Below are 25,512 nucleotides of genomic sequence, written 5' to 3'. Positions count from 1 at the left end.
ACACCTAAAGTTCAGAAATTTCTTATTCTATATTTGATACTCAGCCAGTAAAATACAAATATATTTTAGGAGAATAATAACTGCTGCAGTCTTTGCGATTCTGATGTTTTGCAATCATTAATTCATAATGATAGGACAAAAATGTGACAACTTTTTAAACTGGCAACAACGCAGCAAACCAATATTGTGTAAGAGGAAGGAAAATTATGATTTCCTAATTCATACTAGTATGCCTGCAACATCCAGTATGAACTGTAAATATCATAAAATAGTTCATATGACTAGCTATCCAAAACTGAAAACACTCAATTCAATCATTCTAATTAGTGCATTGTTGGTATTTACATAATGAGAATCTTATTCAATGCCCTGAAATAAAAACAGGAATCCGAGTCTGCAGAATAAAAAAATCATTTTTACTTGTTTAACAAATTGATATCAATGATGTAGAGGGAAAATAATCGACTTTCAACATAATTTCAATGTTATGCCAATATGTTGCTTTAAGATTCAACTTTAATTAATATTTTCAGATTTGACACAGCATTAATCAAAGATGAGGCTAACTTTATCCCAGTAATTCATAATTCAAAATATCATTTAAAAAGCGTCTGCATTTGGGAACAGAATGTTTGGAATGTAACTGTACTGATGTGTTGTAATCAGAGATCAAGGACATATTTAAAGTATCAATAATTTTAAAAAACAGTTCAACTAAAATAACATTTTATATATACAACTCTGCTTCATTAAACTCTAACCACACCATAATAGTGTGAAACAAACATTTTCAACCAAGTCCAGAGGCTATGGGTTAAATTGTAAAGCTGTAGACAAACTGAAGACATTTCATTAATGTGTTCCCAGAATATTTTTTAAAAATGTTGCGGTCAGAAACGATGGCCAGGCACAGATGCCAAGGGTTGTGTAAGGGTATTTTACCAACAGGGAGATACAGCATTTTTTTGATGTACAGTAAACAATAAGATTTTTGGGAAGTGTTCATTTTTATAGCGACATTAATGAAACTACCAAGATCAAATACACGAGGACAAGATGTTATGCAGAAAATATGTGATAAATAAAATATTTGCAAAATTTGCTGTTTTTCAGCTCTGTGATCAAAATATGAAGTTGACCAGCATGAGGCATGAAACCATTTTCTCAGAAACATGAAAAAGTCTGCAAATGCTGTAAATACTGAAGGAACTCAACAGGTCAGGCAGCATCTATGGCAGAGTAAACAGTCAATGTGAGAGAATTTGATAGGAGAGGAGAGTGGACAATACGAGAAAGGGAAGGAGGAGGGGACCCAGGGGGAAGAAATAGGCAGGTAGGAATACGTAAAAGGTCAGAGTGGAGAATATAGGAAGTGGAGGTGCACAATTTTGTTCACCAGAGGGAGAAATCAGGTTGGAGGGTACCCCGTCAGAATATAAGGTGTTCTCTTCCACCCTGAGGGTGGCCTCATCTTTGCACAACAGAAGGCCATGAATCAACATGTCAGAATGGGAAAGGGAATTAATATGTTTGACCACCGGGAAGTCTTGCTTGTGGCAGGTGATGCAGAGGTGCTTGATGAAGTGGTCTCACAATTTGACAGCTTTCCAATTTTATATAAATATTCAGAGGATCTGTTACCTTATTTGAAACTGTGCCCATATAGTAATAAGAAAAATGTAGTTTTCCATGATGTGAAATCTGGGGGGGGTCACTTGTACAGAAGTGGAAACAAAGGTTGGCCTGAATATATGGACACTTGGCTTTTTAAAGTGCAACAATTCACTGCCCTGTTTTTGGAAAGGGCTATTAACTGCATTAATGATTAAAATTGGTATCAAAATTATTCAGTGAACTTCCTAACATTCTTTCTTAATAGACTGAAGAAGCCTTAATATTACGATTATGAGTTCTCTTGAAAGAGCATCAGCTTCCACTGAAAACAATAAACTCAAGAGTTAGCATTCCCTACCACTTCAGATGCAAGTAAAGAACTAAGTGAAGAAGGAACACTACACTACAAGCAAAAGGTATGAGTGAGCAATGTAAAAACTGCAGTAATGTTCAACATTTAATGGTGCTTGAGAAATATAAATTATTCTCATATGGAGTTTCAGCAATAGCATTATGGATAGTGGGATTTTAGGATATATTACTTAGTCAACAGAGGAAAATACCTCATGTTAGATCCTCAAGTACTAAATTGAGTAATCTCATCCAGAAACCCCACCAAGATTCATAAGTCTGTGAGTGTAAGCCCAGTGACTATTTTTGCTACCATTATACTAAGGAGTCATTGTAGTATCATAAACATGAGAAAATCTGCAGATGCTGGAAATCCAAAGTAACATACACAAAATGCTGGAGGAACTCAGCAGGTCAGGCAGCATCTGTGGAAAAGAGTAAAAATCAATGTTAGCACCTATCGAAGAGTAAAGAGTCGACATTTTGGTTCAAGACCCTTCATTGATGGAAAAACCATTCATGGCTTCAGCACAGAGAGGTTTCAGTAAGAGAAGATGAAAAAGCTGTCAGTGGATTTTTCCCTCAGTTTATTTATTATTTTCCTTCTTTATATTTGAACAGTTCAAACAGTAGAAATGCCAGGCAGCATAGCTGAATACTCCTCTTAAACCATAAGACATAGGAGCGGAACTAGGCCATCTGGCCCATCGAGTCTGCATCGCCATCCAATCATGGATGATCCTTTTATTTTCTCCTCCTCAAATCCAGTTCCCGGCCTTGTCCCCGTAACCTTTGATGGCATGTCCAATCAAGAACCTATCGATCTTGGTCTTAAATGCATCCAACAACCTGGCCTCCACAGCTGCATGTGGCAACAAATTCTACAAATTCACCACCCTTCGGCTAAAGAAATTTCTCCACGTCTCCGCTTTGAAAAAGGAACCCCTCTATCCTGAGGCTGTGCCCTCTTGTCCTAGACTCTCCCACGATGGGAAATATCCTTTCCACATCTACTCTGTCTAGGCCTTTCAACATTCGAAAGGTTTCAATGAGATTCCCCCTCATCCTTCTGAATTCCAGCGAGTACAGACCCAGAGCCATCAAATGTTCCTTGTATGATAACCTGGAATCATCCTTGTGAACCTCCTCTGGACCCTCTCTAATGCCAGCACATCTTTTTTAAGATGAGGGGCCCAAATCTATTCACAATTCTCAAACTGAGGCCTCACCAGTGCCTCATAAAGCCTCAGTGTCGCATCCTTGTTCTTGTATTCTAGACCTTTTGAAATGAATGCTAACTTTGCATTTGCCTTCCTCACCACCAACTCAACCTGCAAGTTAACCTTCACGGTGATGCAAGATATGGGAAGGCACGGAGACCTGCAACATTCCTTTCACCTGCAAGAAGCACAGCTTAGAACACTCTGCAGTAAGGATTTGGAGGCGGAACTAGATGAACTCCAGATCATTTGAGACACTGAGGGGGTGATAGCTAGGACATATAGAGAGGTAGTTACATCCAAGGTGCTAGACACAGGAAACTGGGTGACAGTAAGGACAGGAAAGTGGTTAAACAACCAGTGCAGAGTACACAACCTCAACAACTTTGGATACTTTTGGGCGGGGGTTGGGGGGGGGAGGGGGGGAAGACTCAGCAGAGGAAAATCACAGTGGTCAAATCTTTGGCTCTATGACTCAGAAAGGAAAGGGAGGGGGTTAGAAAAGGCGAGCTGTGGTGACAGGGGATACATCTGTAAGGGAGGTTATGTTGACAAGAACAAGATTCCCGGATTGTAGTTGCCTCCCGGGTGCCGGGGTCTGGGATATTTCAGCTCAAGTCCTCAATATTCTTAAGTGGGAGAGTGAACAACCAGATGTCATCATCCATGTAGGTACCAATGACATAGGTAGGAAGAGTGATGAAGTTCTACAAAGTGAGTACAGGGAGTTTGGTGCCATATTAAAGGACATTACTTCCAGGGTTATCATCTCAGGATTGCTAGTGAGACCAGAAATTGGAAGATGATACTGTTTAACACATGGCTAAGGAGTTGGTGTAGGAGGGAGTGCATAAGATTTTTGGATCATTGGGTTCTCTTCCACAGAAGGTGGGATCTGTACAGAAGGGACAGCTTGTACCTGAACTGTAGGTGAACTAATATCCTAGTAGGATGGTTTAATACTGCACAGTGGGGTTTAAACTAGAGTTGCAGGCAGATGGGAACCAGAGTGCCAGAACAGATAGTAAAGAGGTTGTGGAGAAAGATGTTGCAAGACCTCAGACAAATTCAGGATTCAAAAGGTTGAGTGTGGTGTGACTGATGTCTTGAGCTGCGTATAATTCAATGCAAGAATTATAGGAAAGGCAGATGAACTAGGGCATGGAATTATGTTATTGAAGCCATTAGTGAAACTTGGTTGTAGAAGGGGCAAGACTGGCAGCTCAATATTCTGGACAAAATGGGAGGGATAAGAGGGGGAGGAGTGGCGCTATTAGTCAAGGAAAATGTCACAGTCAGGACAGATAACAGAACTCATCTAGTGAGGCTTTATGGCTGAAATTGAGGAATAAGGAAGGTATGACCACGTTAATGAGGCTTTATTATAGACTATCCAAAAAATTGCGGGATTTAGAGGAACAAATTTGTAGAGAAATCGCAGTATGTGATCTTAACTTCTCACATATTGACTGAGACTCCTATACTAGATAAGATAGAGTTTATCAAATGTGTTCAGTAAAGTTTCCTTAATCAGTACATAGAAGTCCCAATGAGGGATTGTACGATACTTGATCTACTATTACGGAAAGAGACAGGGTAGGTGACAGAAGTTTCTACAGGAAAACACTTTGAATCTATTGATCATAATGCCATTAGTTTCAAAGTAAATATGAAAAAGATAGGCCTGGTCTGCGGGTCAAAATTCTAAAATGGAGAAAGGCCATTTTTGATGGCAACAGAAAGGATCTGCCAAGTGAGGATTAGGACAGGCTGTTTTTTTGGAAAAGGTATACTTGGTACCGCCTCAGTCATTACATTCAAGGCATCAGCAGAGGCAGAGGTGCAACCCCGCTCCGCCCACTCACACCTCCGAATATACGTTGGCAGTGCAGTGCATCTCCCACATCTCTAGGCTCACTCAAAATCATGTAAGTAGGAGGTAAGGAACAAAAAAAATGGTCCTCTGAAAGAACAGAATGGTAATCTATGTGTGGAGCCAAAGAGATGGGGGAAGATCTGTAATGGAGTTTTTTTTTTGCATATGTATTTACTCAACACATGCACACAGAGTTTATAGAAATGAGGCAAAGCACCATCAAGGTCATGGACCAGATAACAGGTGTTTCCTGTATTGAGGCACATCAGGGTGGATAAATTCCTAAGGCTTGTCAAGGTGTTTCCTTGGACCTTGTGGAAGGTTAAGTGCAGAAGCTGCAAGGGGCCCTAGCGGAGATACTTAAATCATCCTTAGCAACAGGTACTAGAGGTTTGGAGGATAGCTAATGTTGTCCTGCAGTTTAAGAAAAGCTTGTAGCGATGTGCTACACACAGCGCTGAAATAACGATATGCAGTCGGTAAGTCGTTTCGAGACTAATTTATTCAAACTTCGCGGCGCTGGCATTTAATCCCTAGTGCCCGCCCTCTCCGAGCGGAAATGACATCAGGGGTGCACCCAAAGTCTCCCCCTGCGTGCTGGCTATTTGTGAGCCGGTTCGCCTGCGCAGAAAGTGGGTCGCCACATAACCCCCCCCCCCCCCCCCCCCCAGAACCGGCAAAATACACCCCCCAATGTCCACAGTCTGGATCAGCCTCTGTTTGGGAGGTCTGCCTCTGCACCGCGGTGCCTGAACCTCAACCGGCTGCACCAAGTCCACATGGGCTGGTTTGAGTCGGTCCACCATGAAAACCTCCTCTTTCCCCCCAATGTCCAGAACATACGTGGACCCGTTGTTGTTGATCACCTTGAACGGCCCCTCGTACGGCCGCTGTAGCGGTGCCCAGTGTCCGCCCCTTCGTACAAACACAAACTTACAGTTCTGCAGGTCTTTGGGTACAGGGGTCGGGGTCAGTCCGTGCTGTGAAGTTGGTACGGGGGCCAAGTTGCCGAGCCTTTTGCGTAGTCTGTCCAGGACTGCTGTGGGTTCCTCCTCTTGCTCCCTTGGGGCTGGTATGAACTCTCCTGGGACGGCCAGGGGTGCGCCGTACACCAACTCGGCTGACAAGGCATGCAGATACTCTTTGGGCGCTGTGCGAATTCCAAGCAGGACCCAGGGAAGCTCGTCCACCCAGTTAGGTCCTCTCAGGCGGGCCATGAGAGCCGACTTCAAGTGACGGTGGAAGCGTTCCACCAGTCCGTTCGACTGTGGGTGGTAGGCAGTAGTGTGGTGTAGCTGCGTTTCCAACAGGCTGGCCACAGCCGACCACAGGCTGGAGGTGAACTAGGTGCCTCTGTCGGAGGTAATGTGGGCCAGTACCCCGAAGCGTGCTACCCAGGTTGCAATTAGTGCTCGGGCGCAGGAAACGGCAGATATGTTGGTGAGCGGGACCGCCTCTGCCCACCTCGTGAACCGGTCTACCATAGTTAGGAGGTACCGCGCTCCTCGGGACACTGGTAGGGGGCCCACGATATCCACATGAATGTGGCTGAACCTCCAGTGGGTGGGTTCAAACTGCTGCGACAGGGCTTTAGTGTGCCGCTGCACCTTGGCTGTTTGGCACTGCGCGCACGTTCTGGCCCATTCACTGACCTGCTTGCGAAGTCCGTGCCACACGAACTTGCTGGAGACCAGCCGGACAGTTGTCCTGATAGATGGGTGCGCCAAACCGTGTATGGAGTCGAAAACTCGCCGCCTCCAGGCTGCCGGGATGATGGGGTGAGGTTGGCCGGTAGCCACGTCGCACAGGAGGGCCCTCTCACCTGGGCCTACGAGAAAGTCCTGCAACTGCAAACCCAAGACTGCGGTCCTGTAGCTGGGCATCTCGTTGTCTGCCTGCTGCGCCTCCACCAGTGCTGCATAGTCCACCCCCAGGGACAGGGCCTGGACAGCTGGTCTGGAGAGTGCATCCGCCACGACGTTGTCCTTTCCCGAGAGATGCTGGATGTCCGTCGTGTACTCGGAGATGTAGGACAGATGTCGCTGCTGGTGAGCCGACCAGGGATCGGACACCTTCGTGAACGCGAAGGTCAACAGTTTGTGGTCCGTGAACGCGCTGAATGGCCTGCCTTCTAAGAAGTACCTGAAATGCCGGATTGCCAGATACAGTGCCAACAGCTCCCAGTCGAAAACACTGTACTTGAGTTTGGGTGGTCGTAGGTGCTTGCTGAAGAACGCCAAGAGTTGCCAGTGCCCCTCGATGGCCGTGGCCTCCTCGTCCCAAGTAATGTCCTTGCCTTTACCCAACATCAGGGTGTACAAAGGGCGCATGATACGGGCTGCTGAGGGGAGGAAACGGTGGTAGATGTTCACCATACCAACGAACTCCTGTAGGCCTTTGACCGTGTTGGGCCGGGCAAAGTGGCGGATCGCGTCTACCTTGGCGGGCAGAGGTGTTGCCCTGTCTTTGGTAATCCTGTGGCCCAGGAAGTCGATGGTATCGAGACCAAACTGGCATTTGGCCGGGTTGATCGTGAGGCCGAAATCACTTAGGTGGGAGTAGAGCTGGCGGAGGTGGGATAGGTGCTCCTGACGACTACTGCTGACTATAAGGATGTCGTCCAAATAGATGAATGCAAAGTCCAGTTAGTGTCCCACCGCATCCAATAGCCGCTGGAACGTCTGTGCGGCATTCTTCAGGCCAAGCGGCATTTGGAGGAGCTCGAACAGGGTGAACAGGGTGATGAGTGCTGTTTTGGGGATGTCATCAGGGTGCACCGGAATTTGATGGTATCCCCGGACGAGGTCTACTTTGGAAAATATTCTTGCCCCGTGCAGGTTTGCTGCAAAGTCCTGTATGTGCGGCACGGGGTAGCGGTCTGGAATTGTAGCCTCGTTCAGTCTGCGGTTGTCGCCGCATGTTCTCCAACCCCCGGCTGCTTTGGGCACCATGTGCAGGGGGGAGGCCCATGGGCTGTCGGACCTCCGTACGATCCCCAATTCCTCCATCCTCTTGAACTCCTCCTTCGCCAGGCGGAGCTTTTCCGAGGGGAACCTTCGTGCGCGGGCGTGGAGGGGTGGTCCCTTGGTCGGGATGTGGTGCTGAACCCCATGTCTGGGCATGGCTGCCGTGAACTGCGGTGCCAGAATCGATGTAAAGTCCGCCAGGATTCTGGTGAATTTGTTGTCCGACAGCGTGATGGAGTCCAGGTGTGGGGCCGGCAACTTGGCTTCACCCAGGGAGAACGTCTGGAAAGTCTCAGCATGTACCAGTCTTTTCCCTTGCAAGTCGACCAGCAGGCTGTGAGCTCGCAAGAAGTCCGCCCCCAGGAGTGGTTGGGCCACGGCGGCCAGTGTGAAGTCCCACGTGAACCGGCTGGCGCCGAACTGCAGCTGCACTGTGCGGGTGCCGTAGGTCCGTATTGTGCTGCCGCTTGCGGCCCTCAGGGTGGGTCCTGGCTTCCTGTTGCGGGTGTTGTACCCCGTCAGGGGCAAGATGCTGATTTCCACTCCGGTGTCAACCAAGAAGCGGCATCCCGACTGTTTGTGCCGGACGTACAAAAGGCTGTGCTGGTGGCCAGCCGCCAGTCATTAGCAGCAGCTGGCCCTGGACCTTGCAGGGCGGGTGACAAAGGCGGGCTTTTGTGCCCCACCGCTGGTGGTAGAAATACCACTGTTCACTGGCCTCCTCACTCCTGCCTCTGTGCTGTGTGTGCCCCCCCTGCCGGGCCTGGTCTGGTCCACTGTTGGGCGCGTGGCCTGGTAATCTGACCTATGGACGCCACGCTCTCCCTCTTGGCTTTCCATAGCACGTCTGCCCGGGCCGCCACCTTCCGGGGGTCGCTGAAATCTGCGTCGGCCAGCAGCAGATGTATGTCCCCAGGCAGTTGCTCTAGGAATGCTTGCTCAAACATGAGGCAGGGCTTGTGTCCATCAGCCAGGGCCAGCATCTCGTTCATCGATGCTGACAGCAGTCTGTCTCCCAAACCATCCAGTTGAAGCAGGCGGGCACCCCACTCACGCCGTGAGAGGCCAAAGGTCCCAATGAGCAGCGCTTTGAATGCTTCATATTTGCCTTCTTCCAGGGGCAACTGTATGAAATCCGCAACCTGCTGGTCAAGGGCGTTCACCACGTGATAGTAACACGTGGAATCAGAAGATATCTGCCGAATCTGGAACTGGGCTTCTGCTTGGCTAAACCACACGCGTGGTCGCAGCGTCCAGAAAGTCGGCAGTTTTAGCGAAACTGCGTGAACAAATGAAGAGTCAGTCATCTTTGGTCCAAATCCTGTTTGGACCGTCAGGGTCACCAATGTAGCGATGTGCTACACACAGCACTGAAATAACGACACACAATCAGTAAGTCGTTTCGAGACTAGTTTATTCAAACTTCGCGGCGCTGGCATTTAATCCCCAGCACCCGCCCTCTCCGGGCGAAAATGACATCAGGGGTGCATTACCAAAGTCTCCCCCCGCGTGCTGGCTATTTGTGAGCTGGTTCGCCTGCGCAGAAAGTGGGTCGCCACAAGCTCTAAAAAATAAACCAGGAAATTATCAGCCGGTGAGCCCGACATCATTAGTGAGAATGTTATTGCAAGGTATTCTAAGGATTGGAAAAATGGGTATTTGGTCAGACATGGACTGATTAGTGATAGTCAGCATAGTAGGTTGTGTCTAACCAATCTTAAGAGTTTTTCGAAGAAGTTAACAGGGAAGTTGATGAAGGCAAGGCAGTCGATGTTGTTTACATAGATTTTAGCACAGCATATGACAAGACTGCACGGGAAGTTGGTCAAGAAGATTCACTCACTCGGCACTCAAGATGAGATAGTAAATTGGATTAGATATTGGCTTTGTAGGAGAAGCCAGAGAGTGGAGTAGATAGCTGCTTCTTAGAATGGAGGCCTGTGACCAATGGTCCATTGGTGTTTGTCATCTGGATGATAATGTGGTTAACTGGATCAGCAAATATGTGGATAACACCAAGGTTGGGAGTATAGTGGACAGCGAGGAGGACTATCAGAGCTTGCAGCAGGATCTGGACCAGCTGGAAAAATGGCCAAAAAATGGCAAATGGAATTTAAAACAGACAGATGCAAAGTGTCGCACTTTGTTAGGACCAACCAGGGTAGGTCTTACAGAGTGAATAGTAGGGCACTGAGGAGTGCAGTATAACAAAGGGAACTGGAAATATAGGTCTATAATTCATTGAAAGTGCCGTCACAGGTTGATATAGTCAAAAAGAAAGCATTTGGCACATTGGCCTTCATAACCAGAGTACAGGGGATGGGATGTTATTTTGAAGTTGTATTAGACATTAGTGGGACCTAATTTAGAGTATTATGTGCAGTTCTGGTCATACCTGCAGTAAAGATGTAAATAAGGTTGCAAGGGTACAGAGAAATTTGCAAGGATGTTATTGGGTCTGGAGGACTTGAATTATAAGGAAAGTCTGAATAGATTAGGACTTTATTTCTTGGAATGTAGAAGACTGAGAGGAGATTTTACTGGAGTATACAAAATTATAAAATTATACAATAATACAAAATTATATATTATAAATAATATTCATCTATTAAATAGATAAGGTAAATGCAAGCAGACAACTGCAGTTGGGTGGGACTATAACTAGAGGTCAAGGGTTAAGGATGAAAGTTGTAAAGTTTAAGGGGTACATGAAGGGAAACTCCTTCACTCAGAGCATTGTGCAAGTGCGGCATGCAAGCTCGATTTCAATATTTAAGAGAAGTTTGGATACAGACATAGATGGCAAGGATATGAAGGTATAGGCAGTTTAAATGGTTCAACATGGATTAGATGGGCCAAAAGGCCTGTTTCCAAACTGTATTTTTCTATGACTTCTACAAAGTCATGGTTGAATCAAGAATAAGGGGAGATAGGCTTGGTTACATGGAAGCAAATGGAAGAGGTGCAGTACTTTCACATAAAGATAGTAAAGTCCAGGATCCAAACAAAAAGGTGTGAATGCTGAGCCAATTGGAGATTTTAGGACCAAAATCAACCGATTTCTTTAAAATACAGATATTAAGTAAAAGAAAAAAAAGTAATGTGGCACAACTAACTATGATCTAAGTTAAAGGTAGGTTCAAGAGGCTGAATCGACATTCTGAGTCCTATGTTTAACCAATGGATTTTTTTAAAAATGAGAACTAATTATGAATGGGAATGTAGGCTTTAATTCCCTTTCACAAATTTGTTTCTTTTCCTCAGTTGCTTACCTTCAGCCCATCAAGTCTAAATTTTCACCATTGAATCAAAGGGAAAACAGTGTTAAATGTAATAAAAAGAAATGCTGGAAATATTTAACAGGTCATGCAGCATCTCAGGAAAGATAATCAGAGTTACCGTAGATGCCGGATTATAAGCCGCTACTTTTTCCCCACGCTTTGAACAGCTTTGAACACTGCGGCTTTTACTACGGTGCGGCTAATGCATGGTTTTTTTTCATGCCGCCAAAAACATTTTGCCTCGTAACAGTAGACCAATAAAATTGATGAGTAGTTCACAGAGGTCCAATGAAATTGTACGATAAATCAAGCGCACTTCACAATTAAATTATTGTAAATCAGTCATTTGTACTCACCCTCATCAACATGGAAAACACTCGAAGAAAAGCATTGTGCTGCCTTTATGGCAGTTATTTAGTTTAAAATATTTTCGCTTAGTAATTCATTTGTTAGTATTTTCTAGTTAAAGTTAGAAGTGTTTTAACTATATTTGTTTTCTGTACTACATCCCGGGATGCTATGACATCACATCCGGTTTCGCCGCGTCTTGTGGGAAATACCGGATTGCGATAAACGGGAAGGTGGGGGCGAGTGGCATTAGACCCGCGCGAGAACGCTGCTTTTAAGTTAAAGGCGATCAATAACTTTTCCTGGTAGGCTGCAGTATATATATATTTTTTACCAGTCGTTAGGAGATATTGGAATGTTGTTCGTGCACTGTTCAGTAAAAAAGTATACGCAACGTAATTTGTGTGTTACCGATACATATGTATATTTAAAAGTAGCCGTGTTACAGGCACGGTTCGAAAAAAAGCATTTGCAATATGTATTTTGTTTATGTTACCATACGGATTTAATTAAAAGTTAAAAAATCCTCACGTGTAATATCTTTCTGTGTAAATATCTCATATTACAACGTGGGACACCTGCGGCTTAAAATCCGGTGCGGCTTGTACAAGTACAAAATTGATTTTCTTTCTAAAATTAGAGCCTGCGGCTTTTAATCAGGTGCGCTCTATAGTACGGAATCTACGATAAATGTTCATGTTGAAGAACCTTTGTTAAAAACGGAATGAAAAGAAAGAATGAACAAGAGATTACTGGTTTGAACTGTCCCTTTGGAAAGCAGAAAGGGGAAAGGAAAGTAAAATATGTCTTATAGTAAAATCTTGTTAAAACTTGCAAAAGACGATTCATTAAATATCAGAAACAGGTTTATTATCACCAGCATGTGAGGCAAAATTTGTTAACTTAGCAGCCGCAGTTCGATACAATACATAATCTAGCAGAGAGAGAGAAAAAAATAATATAATAATAAGAAGAATCAAGGCTAATGGCAAGGAAGCAAGAACCATAAAATTATATTGCAAGCCGTTGAGACTGATAATTCCAAACTTACAGTAGATCGATTTACCAATTTAAGAGTAGAACAATTATAATAGACATAATTAAAAGATTAACTGAGAGCAGCTTGTAAATAGTTGCCACACTTCGGCACCATCTATTCTTAATCTGTCCAGGTGGAGAGCGATGAAAGCAGAGGTGGGAGAAACAGATGAGTTGCGGCTAAGGACTGTCAACTATGATAAAGTGGAAATCTCAGTTCAGAAAGAAAAACATTTCAGAAACACCCATCTGGAAAGTTTCATCATCAGAGCAAGTACAATCCAGATGCAGAAACTGGGAGAATGAAAATTTATCTGTACAAGAGGGATGGGGGGAGGAGGAAGCTGAGAAAGATGTAGGAACAGTGGGCTTGTAACGGATGTTTATTGCTAACCTACTTCTTGAGATGCAAACAGAAAGATCTAGAAAAAGAATCAGAGATAACTGTGTAAAAGTGTAAGCAGAGTAAGAAATTGGCTGAAAGAACACTGAGGTTATCATGTTTTGTATGAGCCCAAGAAATAGCAGTTACACGTTGTTAATTGTGTCTTTAACTTTTAATCATGCCACTAAATGAAAAGCAACCTGAATTTTAATGACCTGAAAAATTGAGGGCCAGTGTTTCGTGGATTTTCTGGTTTTATTTGAGAACTCCAGCATTTGCAATTACTTGGTTATCAGAAAATTTGCCACTATACTCCAATTATAGGGGCACAATTGAGAGTATCCTGACTGCAGACATCCCACCTCTCCCAGAAGTTCCGGGAGTCTCCCGCAAATTGACAGTGGCTCCCTAACACCCGCAAATGATATACAATATCCTGGAAATCGATTTTTGGGAGAGTAAAAGCGAGGGAGCGGGGGAGCAGGAGAGGTGAGTTTAACAGGCATTATTCGTTCATTAGCATAGCTAACATTATTTAAACTAGCTGGCTAGCTGCTAAGGAGCCACTCTATTGCAGACATCCCACCTCTCTCAGGAGTCTCCCACAAATTGATGGCGCTACCTCCCTGAAATGAGTTTTTGCAGGGTGGGATGTCTGTGACTGGCTCTACAGAGTGGTGCAGACAGCCCAGCACATCTGTATACGTGAGCTTCCCACTATTCAGAACATTTACAAAGACAGGTGTGTAAATAGGGCCCGAAGGATCACTGGGGACCCAAGTCACCCCAACCACATACTGTTCCAGCTGCTACCATCTGGGAAATGGTAACGCAGCAAAAAAGTAAGGGCCAACAGGCTCTGAGACAGCTTCTTCCATCAGGCCATCAGACTGATTAATTCAGGCTGACACAACTGTATTTCTGTTTCTATTCTGTTATATATACCACTTATTATACATTACTATAAATTGCACATTTAGATGGAGACATAACATAAAAAATTTTTACTCTCCATGTATATGAATGTTAATTCAATTATATGCATTTTAAAAGAAAAAGAGAATAAAAACATCCCCGATCACGTCTCACTTGGCTTGGCAACATCTCACTTTCATCTTGTCTGATACCATTTTTTCCCCATATCTGCTTCAGGCAGAAGCTCTCTCCCAATTCACTGGAACTGCACATTCAAAATCTCAACCATCTAGTCTTTGGTCCTGCATTCAACAAAATTTCCCTCATGATCAGTAGATTGTTTGGCCAAATAGACACCATGCTTGCTTCCTTAAATTTGCTAAACACAAATTTTGCCAACCTAGCACCCTAATTAGTTGATATTATTGAGTTTCTGAGCTCAGATACTGTGCCCTTTCCAATCTTCATTGATGTTCACAACAAGAACAAAACTCATGAACTTTGTAAATACAAGTTCAATTTCCCCTTGCTCCCTTAAATTCAGGAACATAATTCTGCCTTCCAAATCATTCCCAAAAACCCTTGTCTAAACCTCTAAATCAGATTTCTGGCATTATGATGGTACCCAGAGTTCCTAATATGGTCACAAATAAAATTCAAAGTAATTAAGAAATAAGTGAATAGAAATATACCCCAGAGGCCAGATGGGATGTTTCTAGTTGTAACAACTACACCCCCCACCCCCCACACACACTAGCTCACTAGCTCTGACAGCCAGCATCATGAAGTGCATTGCGAGACTGGTCACAACATTCAGTAACTCCAGCCTTCCATACAATCTCAACCCACTGCAATTCATATACCATCCAAACAGGTCTACAGCAGATGCCATCTCCCTGACCCTACAGTGATCTCTGGAGCATCTGGGCAGTAAGACTACTTAGTCAAACTATTGTTTATTGACTACAGCTCTGCATTCAACACTATAATTCCAGCAAACTCATCATCAACCTTGAAACCCTGGGAGTTGATAATTACCTTTGCCATGATTATTCTAAACACTGGTGCTTCACAAGGTTGCATACTTAACCCCCTGCTCTACTCCCTGTGCACTCATGACTATATGAACAGTTTCTGCTCTTACTCTGCTACAAGTCTGCAGATACCACTGTAGTGGACGATATTTAAAATAACGATGAGTCTAAGTACAGGAAGTACAAGAAGGAAATAGAGAACTTAGTAACATGGTGTCATGACAACAAACTTTCCCTCAGTGTCAGCAATACTAAATAACTGACCATTGATTCAAGAAGGGGGTCAATGTACATGCTCCTGCCTATATCAATTGTATTGAGGTTGAGAGTGAATGTTACCAATAGCCTGTCTTGGGCCAACCACATAGATGCCATGGCCTAGAAAGCTCGCCAACATCTTCACTTCCTCAGGAGGCTAAAGAAATGTAGCATGTCTCCACCAACTTTTAATTAAACATATACCTTCTGTTTGCACAAGTCCATGAGCCACATCCCTTGATTCCCTGCACACTGATGTGCCTCATGATCGCCATGAGTGTAGCTTTTTCCACTATCAGCTTAGGCAATGTCGTCCAGGCACTTGCCATTTTCTGTGTAAAAAAAATTGCCATCCACATCTCCTTTAAACTCTTCACATCCCCTCCCACCCTTACCTTAAAGCTATGGACACTAGTATTTGACATATCTACCCTGGGAAAAAGATTATGATTGTCTACTCTCATAATACATCTTATAATTTTACAAACTTCTATTAATTCTCCCCTCAGCTTCTGATGCTCTAGAGGAAATAATCAAGTTGTCCAACTTTTCCTTATAGCTAATACCCCCTAATCCAGACAGCATCCTGGTAAAACACTTCTGAATTCTCCCCAAAGTCTCCACAACCTTTTTTGTCTTGGGCAGCCAGAAATGCAGCCTAACCGAAGTTTAATATTGGACAATACTACTACTAATACATTCTAGCTGGTTGTGTCACCATCTAGTTTGGGGGGGGGGGGGGGAAAGCTCTACATAGATTCAAAATAAACTGCAGAGTTGAAAACTCAGTCAGCTCCATAAGGAGGAATAGCATCCTCAGCATCCACGACATCTTCAAGAAGCAATGCCTCAAAAAGCTGGCATCCATCATTTAGGACTCCCATCACCCAGGATATGCCTTCTTCAGATAGATACATCAAGAGGGAGGTACAGAAATCAATCAGGGTTATTATCGCTGGCATGCATTGTGAAATTTGTTAGCTTAGCGGCAGCAGTTCAATGCAACCCATAATAAAATAGAAAGAAAATAAATAAATAAATCCATTATAATAAGTATATACATATATTAAATAGATTCAAAATAGTCCAAAAACAGCAATATGTATTTTAAAAAGTGAGGTAGTGTTCATGGGTTCAATGTCTATTTAGGAATCGTATGGTAGAGGAGAAGAAACTGTTCCTGAATTGCTGAGTGTGTGCCTTTAGGTTTCTGTATCTCCTTCCTCACGGTAACAATGAGAAGAGGGCATACCCTGGAAGATGGGGGTCCTTAATAACGGACACCGCCTTTCTGAGGCACCGCTCCTTGAAGATGCCTTGGATACTGTGGAGGCTTTCTGTAGCTTCTTTTGGTCTTGTGCAGAAGCCGCCCCCATACCAGACAAGTGATGCAGCCTGTCAGAATGCTCTCCATGGTACATCTATGTAAGTTTTCAAGTATTTTAGGTGGCAAACCAAATTTCTTCAAACTCCTAATGAAATGGATTAGGAGTGATGGAGCCCGAATACACACAATCAATGATTCAGGAATAGCTTCTTCCTGCCAGCCATTAGAATTCTGAATGGACACTGAACTCATGAACACTACCTTGCTACTTTTCTTTCTCTTTCTGCACTATTTACCGTAGATTCCGGATTATAAGCCGCTACTTTTTCCCCACATTTTGAACAGCTTTGAACTCTGCGGCCTATAATCCAGAGCGGCTAATACATGGTTTTTTTTTCATGCCGCCTCGTAAACATTTTGCCTCGTAACAGTAGACCAATAAAATTGATGAGTAGTTCACAGAGGTCCAATGAAATTGTACGATAAATCAAGCGCACTTTCACAATTAAATTATTGTAAATCAGTCATTTGTACTCACCCTCATCAACATGGAAAATACTCGAAGAAAAGCAAGACCCGAGCGCGTCAGACCCGATTAGACCCGATCGCATTGCGCAAGCGCGTCAGACCCGATCGCATTGCGCAAGCGCGTCAGACCCGATTAGACCCGATCGCAATGCGCAAGCGCGTCAGACCCGATTAGACCCGATCGCATTGCGCAAGCGCGTCAGACCCGATTAGACCCGATCGCAATGCGCAAGCGCGTCAGACCCGATTAGACCCGATCGCATTGCGCAAGCGCGTCAGACCCGATTAGACCCGATCGCATTGCGCAAGCGCGTCAGACCCGATTAGACCCGATCGCATTGCGCAAGCGCGTCAGACCCGATCGAAAACGCTGCTTTTAAGTTAAAGTCGATCAATAACTTTTCCTGGTAGGCTGCAGTATATATATTTTTACCAGTCGCTAGGAGATATTGGAATGTTGTTCGTGCTGTTCAGTAAAAAAGTATATGCAACGTAATTTGTGTTACCGATACGTATGTATATTTAAAAGTAGCGGTGCGGCCTAAAATCCGGTGCGGCCTTTACAATTAAAAAATTGATTTTATTTCTAAAATTAGAGCCTGCGGCTTTTAATCAGGTGCGCTCTGTAGTCCGGAATCTACGGTACTTAAGTTAACATATTATTTTGAAAGTATATACCGTAGATTTCGCACTACAGAGCGCACCTGATTAAAAGCCGCTGGCTCTAATTTTAGAAAGAAAATCAATTTTGTACTTGTACAGGCCGCACCGGATTTTCGGCCGCAGGTGTCCCACGTTGTAATATGAGATATTTACACAGAAAGATATTACACGTGAGGATTTTTTAACTTTTAATTAAATCCATATGGTAACATAAACAAATACATATTGCAAATGCTTTTTTTCGAACCGTGCCTGTAACGCGGCTACTTTTAAATATACATACGTATCGGTAACACAAATTACGTTGCGTATACTTTTTTACTGAACAACATTCCAATATCTCCTAACGACTGGTAAAAAATATATATACTGCAGCCTACCAGGAAAAGTTATTGATCGCCTTTAACTTAAAAGCAGCGTTCGCTCAGATCCAATGCCGCTCGCCCCCCACCTTCCCGTTTATCGCAAACCGGTATTTCCCACAAGACGCGGCGAAACCGGATGTGATGTCATAGCATCCCGGGATGTAGTACAGAAAACAAATATAGTTAAAACACTTCTAACTTTAACTAGAAAATACTAACAAATGAATTACTAAGCGAAAATATTATAAACTAAATAACTGCCATAAAGGCAGCACAATGCTTTTCTTCGAGTGTTTTCCATGTTGATGAGGGTGAGTACAAATGACTGATTTACAATAATTTAATTGTGAAAGTGCGCTTGATTTATCGTACAATTTCATTGGACCTCTGTGAACTACTCATCAATTTTATTGGTCTACTGTTACGAGGCAAAATGTTTTTGGCGGCATGAAAAAAAACCATGCATTAGCCGCACCGTAGTAAAGGCCGCAGTGTTCAAAGCTGTTCAAAATGTGGGAAAAAAGTAGCGGCTTATAATTCAACATCTACGGTAGATACACATATACTTACTATAATTTAGTTTAGTTATTATGTACTGCAATTTACTGCCGCAGAACAACAAATTTCATGATATATGTCAGTTCTATATATGGAATCCCTATCCAACTCACTCCTTTCTGCCTCCCTACCTTACTTCTGTGAACCTGAGTTTATAGGAAACTCTGCTGTCATTTTCCTAATTTGTATCATTACACGATACAAATTAGGAAATTTGTATGGTCATGTTGCAATTCTACAAATCTCTGGTGAGACCGCACAGAGTATTGTGTTCAATTCTGGTCACCTCATTATAGGAAGGATGTGGAAGCTATGGAGAGGGTGCAGAGGCGATTTACCAGGATGTTGCCTGGTTTGGAGAACAAGTCATATGAAGCAAGGTTAGCAGAGCTGGGACTTTTCCCTTTGGAGTGTAGAAGAATGAGAGGGGACTTGACAGAGGTCTACAAGATTGTGAGAGGGATAGATAGGGTGGATAATCAGTACCTGTTTCCCAGGGTACCAACAGCAAATACCAGAGGGCATATGTACAAAATTAAGGGAGGGAAGTTTAGGGGAGACACCAGGGGTAAGATTTTTTTACATAGAGGGTTGCGAGTGCCTGGAATGACCTGCCAGGGATGGTGGTGGAGGCTAAAACATTAGGGGTATTTAAGAGTCTCTTCGACAGGCACATGGATGAAAGAAAAATGGAGGGTTATGGGGTAGTGTGGGTTTAGTACTTTTTTAAAGGATTATATGGGTTGGCACAACATGGAGGGCTGAAGGGCCTGTACTGTGCTGTATGTTCTATGGTTCTACGTGTTTGCTGACTAGCATAAGATCCTGTTAAATAATAGCTTTCTGTTAAAATCCTCACCCTCCTTTATATCTCTCTCCATAGCTTCACCTGTCCTCATTTGTCTCCAAATCCCCAAAATCTTTCCTCCAATAATACTTGCCTTGAATTTAATCCTTAAAAGTTAATACTTAAATTAATCTTTAAATAATACTTAGTTTAATCTTTAAATTTCAATCCTTTAATTTTTCACCATTGCAAACCTCAAGTACATACACACTAAAATTCTACAACTAAACTCCTTCCTCATTCAAAACTTTGCTCAAAACCTACATCTTTGATCAAAATTCTTGTTACCCAGCTTTGTATCATGTTGAGACTTGGTGTCAAGCTTTATTTGATTATTCTGATATGAACCACCTTAAGATATTTTATTATATTAAAAATCAAAATAACAACTTTTGTGATTGATTTTTAAAAGAAGTTCAGGGGACTTCACTAAACACTAAAATAATTATTCTAAGAGTTATTTGATGTATTTTTTCTCAGAAATGTCAATTTTACTTATGTTGAGACTATGGACAAAGAGGTTCCCATTAATAAGGATCACTGATGATGTGTCCTTGGGCACTACTTCAGAAAGATAAAGGGCTACAATGCTGCATACAACAATCTAGAAAGCTCTTTATTATTACACAGAAAACATGGTAAATTTTAGCTGTTTTCCCTCCACTTCTGGTATGTCAGGAATTACCTGACCTCATCAATATTTCCAGCATTTTCAGTGTGTACTTTCTACTATATTTAGTATTCCTCCAGTTGATAAATTGGCTTTCAGAAGAAACACATCAGTTTTTCATATTCTTCATTGTATTATGAGAATCAAAGTTAATCTCGCACATGCAGCAAAATGTAAGGAGCTGTTAATGTGCAGTAACCTGCACTATTTGCCTTAACTAAAAGTCAGTTATTTAAGAAATTAAATGATTTAATATGTTAGAAAAAGCCGGAGACAGCAAAAAATAGTCCAATTGCTGAAAAGATCAATTAAGTGAATTCTCATGTTGCTTAAAATTGTGTTTTTACACAATACAAAATTTTTCTCACGCTTTCCACAGCATCTTATCTCTAATCCATGATTTAAGATATTAGCCTAGTTTAATTCAAGTGAAGCTTCTCCCAACAGAATATTGATGCAAGTGCTCCATGAATTGAAAACCATTTCTATACATCAATATCTGAACCACATATTCAACTCTCCTATGTAGTTATTTTTAAATTTGAATCTGAGCTCCTCACACTCCTTTAGCAGTAATCTTTATTGTAATCCTTTCAATATCACTTATTTCAGCATGCACTACGACAACTGCATCTATTCCCTTCTACTTCAGGAACATAACCCACCCTGCCATTGAGGATGTCTTCAAGAGACAGTGCCTCAAGAAGGTGGAATCTATCACATAAGGACCCTCACCATCACGACAGGTCCTCTTCTCCTTACTACGATCAGGGAGGAGATACAGGAACCTGAAAAACCACACTCAATGATTTAGGAACAGCTTCTTGCCCTCCATCCTTCAGATTTCTGAAGTGTCCATGAACCTTTGGACACTACTTTGTTATTTTTTGCACTGTTTATTTTGTTTTTGTACAATACCGCTGCCAGAAAAAACAATGACAATAAATATTATTCTGATCCCACCACAACTATGAAGACATCTCCTTAGTCTTGGCACTACTTGCTAAGTGCATTAGAATGTAATTTCTCATGAATTATAACATCAACAGCATGGGTCACTGATGCACCATCAATAACTCCAGGAGACTGGAAGTGAACGATAGGCTTTTACTAACAGCGAAAAGGGAGCACGACATCTCGAAGACTGAGTGAGGAGCAGTGCCCCAGTCGCCTTTATACAGGGGTCTGTGGGAGGAGCCATAGGAGCAGTCAGCAGAGGAGCATGTCCAGACAGGGATACATAGTTTACCACAATCACCTATTCATCAATGCACACTTTTTATTTACACAGAAGTCCCTAAGCCTCAGTTTTTTTTTAATACAGTGGTAAAATCAGACTCTAAATGTTGAAATTCATGTGAATTTTTATCTGTATCAGTATGGATTGTGATCCAGTATAGTTCAGCTCACAACAAAATAGCAATCATGATCATTCACTAAGTATTATAGATTTTCTCAGTTGTCCCTATATTACTACCTGGATAAGAGACAGATCCATTGTTTCAATTCATCATCCTGAAATGAACCTGGTATTACTTTCATGTGATTTCCTCCAACTGGCCCTGCTATGCTAAGTGGTTGTTTCATTGTTTTTCCTCTGTAAATTGCACTTTAATAAGGACCACATGCCACTTCAGTGGTCATAGTGGATCATTCGGCTAAATACAGTCATGGAGTTGCTATCATTACTTGGTTTTGTTAGAGTCAGCACTTCAATTATCCACAACAGTGGATGAAAAATGCTTTGATCATGTGTTAACGGCCAGTTCAGAATAAAAGTGGTGAATAAGTGACAAACTTTCTTACTGGAGGCTAGTAATTAGTGCACGAACTTCAAGAGATCATTATCCAAAGCAAAACTGCCACATGTTAATAAATGATATTGAGCATGAACCTAGATAATCTTGTTTCTTCAAAAAAATTCTAAGTATATAACGATTGATGAAAATGGAGCACTTTAATAAATGAACTTTCAATGGGCTTTTTATAAAAGGATGTTTAGAAAATTGAAGTCCGTGGGATTAAAGCAGCAGCTGCTGCATTGCTGAAAGAGAAGAATGTTTGATTATCAGTTGGAAGGAATGCAAATGGTGATATATCCCAGGCACAGCACTTCTCTTTTTTGGACTAGGTGACCTCAGTTTGATGAAAAAGACAACATTTTCAAGTTTGCAGGTCCAAAACTAAAGACTTGGAAATGTAGAAAACAATGAGGGAAAAAAAGGACTAACAAGGCAAATGAAATAGACAAATAAAATTGAATACACATAAACGTGAAACTTAACAGTCAGGGTGCAAGCTTGAAAAGAGTAAATATCAGAATCAGATTTATTGTTGTTGACTTAAAATGACATGAAAGTTGCATTAATCAACAAAGTACAATCTTAAAGGAGCACAGGAGAAGACAGATTTAGCCATTCACATAAAAAATTTTTGAAGGGCATTTTGCTACGCAGGCATTTCAATTACAGAGAGACTGGAGAAGTTGTGAATGCTGTACAGGATTAGATCCTACATCAAATTGTTAAACAGGGATTCAATAAACATATTCAAAATTAAAGGGTTTTGGAAAACTCATATTAACATCATAATCACAGGACACCCACTACGATTATTCAGCAAAGACTTCCACTGGAGTGACAAGACAACTTGATTTGAACACCAAGATCCTGAGGAATCTCAGTAGGGTATAGTTTTCGAGATTGCATAGATTTGGAGAACTGGGGATCACAGTTCAAAGGTTATGGATGATTTGGTTAAGGCAAAGTGTTCCTCCCCCTCCGAGCGTCATTTGCTTTGGAATCTTTTCTGAAAGGGCGGTGAAAGCAGCATTTTTGAATATTTAAAGGCAACTGATAAGCACGGAAGTTAACTGACATGAGCAGGAATCTGAGAGCTGTGGTTACAGTCAGAACAGCCATGAACTTATCGAACGAGAAAGAATGCTCCAAAAGCCGATTCCTTATCCTTAACTTGTACTGTCCTATAAGCCCCGCCTATTTTAAATTCGACTGATACTTCCGGCTGTCATTCGCCATAACACTTACTTCCCTGTTATGCTTCAGACATGTTATGTGCGTGATAATCCCAGCCGTGGCTTAATTCGCGTGCTGTATATTTACAATATAACCTTACAACTCCATGTCTCAGCCAATAAATGCAAATGTCGTACTCTAATCTACCCGCACTTTACACTCCACTGTTCTCTTCACAAAGTTCCAATAGAGCAGCTAAAGAGACTGCTAGGCAGATTAAAAGGTAGCAAAGGGACAGAGTTAACATATACCCTAAATTCAAAGTTTCGCTAATTTGCACATTTTTCCTTTGGAATCCCGCCTGCTTGGTTCCGCCCACCCTTGCATCACACCGTGCCCGCATCTGCCCAATCATGTTGGCCCGCATGTTCACACGCAACTCCGAACCCGGAAGCCCTAGGCTCACTCCCATTGTCACGCGGGGTTTGTTGTGATTCCGTTGCACACTGTGATTGGGTGAGAACAACAAACACATTTAATAACGGGGCAAGACGGCAGGCAATGGACAGGAAAGAACCAAACAGACGCCAATTACTCCCATTATCCATCCGCCGCCGGCCGCGGCCTTTTCCCCCTCCCGCAAATTGCTGCTAAACGCCGCAGATCATCCGCTCAGAGCTCAACCGAACCTGCTGACCTTTATCCCCTCCTTCCTCCCTCACCAATTGGAGACTGTCACTTGGTCCCGCTCGAGCTCCACAGCATCAGATCCACTCGCGTGCGCGATTGGCGGTTAGTTTAAATTTCATTGGCTGCCACCAATGTTAATCAAACATTTTAGTGCCTACTACCCGCCCATCCCTCCGCCAGCTCGTTAATCGGCTGAACTTAACATCCATCAGAAATTTCCTTCACCAATCCACCCCTAAACATGCAGCTCCGCCACCCGATTGGCCCGAGCAGCCGTCAGTCGAGGAGCTGATCACGCGCCCCTTTGCAAGTTTGGTTGTCAATGCAGTTGAGAGTTTGAACCAAATTAAATAATTAAATGTAAAATGTAAGCATGATAAACTCCGGCCACGTTGCCCTGCGGTATCGGGGACCCGCGACGACATATTAAGAAATAAGACTGACGTGCGTCTGTGCCACTTACCTATGAGCTCGGCGATTGCGCTGAAAGGCCAGGTGTGGCTGGTCGAGTTTGTGTGTAAGTAGGTAGGGCTCATCTGAAGAGCAAAATAAAACACTGTCAGCATCATTTCGGCGGCTTTGCAGCAGGGCTGTACTGAATTTCCCCGGCTTGTTTTCGGAATTTTAAAGCTTACCGCACTGAGGCGAATCCCATGCTCACTTAACCTCGCCATGTTTGATCAAGGATCCTTCGTTTCCCAGGTGAGGGCGCAGTGTTGTCAACGGCGGCGACCGCCGTACATCGCGGAGGGCGGGAGGGCGGGCAGCTCGCCGCTGATTGGCTGCAGGCGCCGCACAACATGGCCATTCGTGCACTGACCCTCAGCCCGCAGGGCCTCGTCCTCGACGGCGACGGGCGGGGATGGGCTTTTACAAACCTTCGACGGCCACAGCTAGATGACTCGGAGGACGGCAAATGTGAGGGCTTTATTCAGGAAAAGCATGTCATTGTGAGCCGGTAACGTCAGTTAGGAAGTGGGATTAGGGAGCTGTGGGACAAGACTAAATCTACATTCTGAGGGTAGGATTAATCAAAAATAGCGTGACTTTATTGGGGAAAAAACGCTACCTGATCAATTTCAACTCTTTAAAGAAACAAATGTATTGATGAGGGCAGTGTTGTTGACGTTGTCGAGGAAGGCTTATGATAAAAGAAAATTTCTTCACCCCAATATTTATAAATCTTCGTCATTCTGTACCAGAGGGCTTTGAAGTTTGTTATTCAGTATATTCAAGGTATGAATAGACGTTTAAATGTACACCAAATCAGAGGAAATAGGGTTCGTGCAAGAAAAATATAAGACGTAAAATTAGTTATTGTCATTTAACTAATGACACAGAAACGAATGACCTTTGCCTGCTTCTAATTCATGTTTGTGTTAATACAATTGTGTGGCAGTAGTGTCATTTGAAACTTGGTAACTTGAGTGTAGAAGGTAAAATGCACTGGTTGATGTTTAATGAAAAATTAACTGTTGGAGCTCTATTTCTCAACTTTTTGTTCTCAAAATTTGAATCACTTGGCTGTTACTTATATTCGTTGAATAGACCAATCTAATCATTACTACAGAATAATAAGAGGGACAAAATGCTGGAAACAGCA

General features: G+C 42.9%; 1 protein-coding gene across 3 annotated transcripts in view; it reads right to left on the bottom strand.

The window, feature by feature from the left end:
- LOC140734349 (MORC family CW-type zinc finger protein 4) overlaps window positions 1–24,657 on the bottom strand; it is a 143,208-nt gene extending 118,551 nt beyond the window's left edge. For 2 of the 3 annotated variants that reach the window (XM_073058183.1, XM_073058184.1), the window contains exons 1-2: window positions 24,545–24,657; window positions 24,373–24,445 (exon numbers count right to left, since the gene is read on the bottom strand). In XM_073058183.1, the coding sequence (XP_072914284.1) occupies window positions 24,373–24,445; window positions 24,545–24,583 (112 nt within the window). In that variant the 5' untranslated portion in view covers window positions 24,584–24,657. The remainder of the gene's footprint in view (window positions 1–24,372; window positions 24,446–24,544) is intronic. The other variant, XM_073058185.1, reaches the window with a different exon arrangement.
- Window positions 24,658–25,512: the final 855 nt, after the last annotated feature.

The sequence above is a fragment of the Hemitrygon akajei genome, chromosome 10 (assembly GCF_048418815.1).
Source record: "Hemitrygon akajei chromosome 10, sHemAka1.3, whole genome shotgun sequence".
Classification (NCBI taxonomy): domain Eukaryota; kingdom Metazoa; phylum Chordata; class Chondrichthyes; order Myliobatiformes; family Dasyatidae; genus Hemitrygon; species Hemitrygon akajei.
This window is presented reverse-complemented; position numbering and strand designations above follow the sequence as displayed.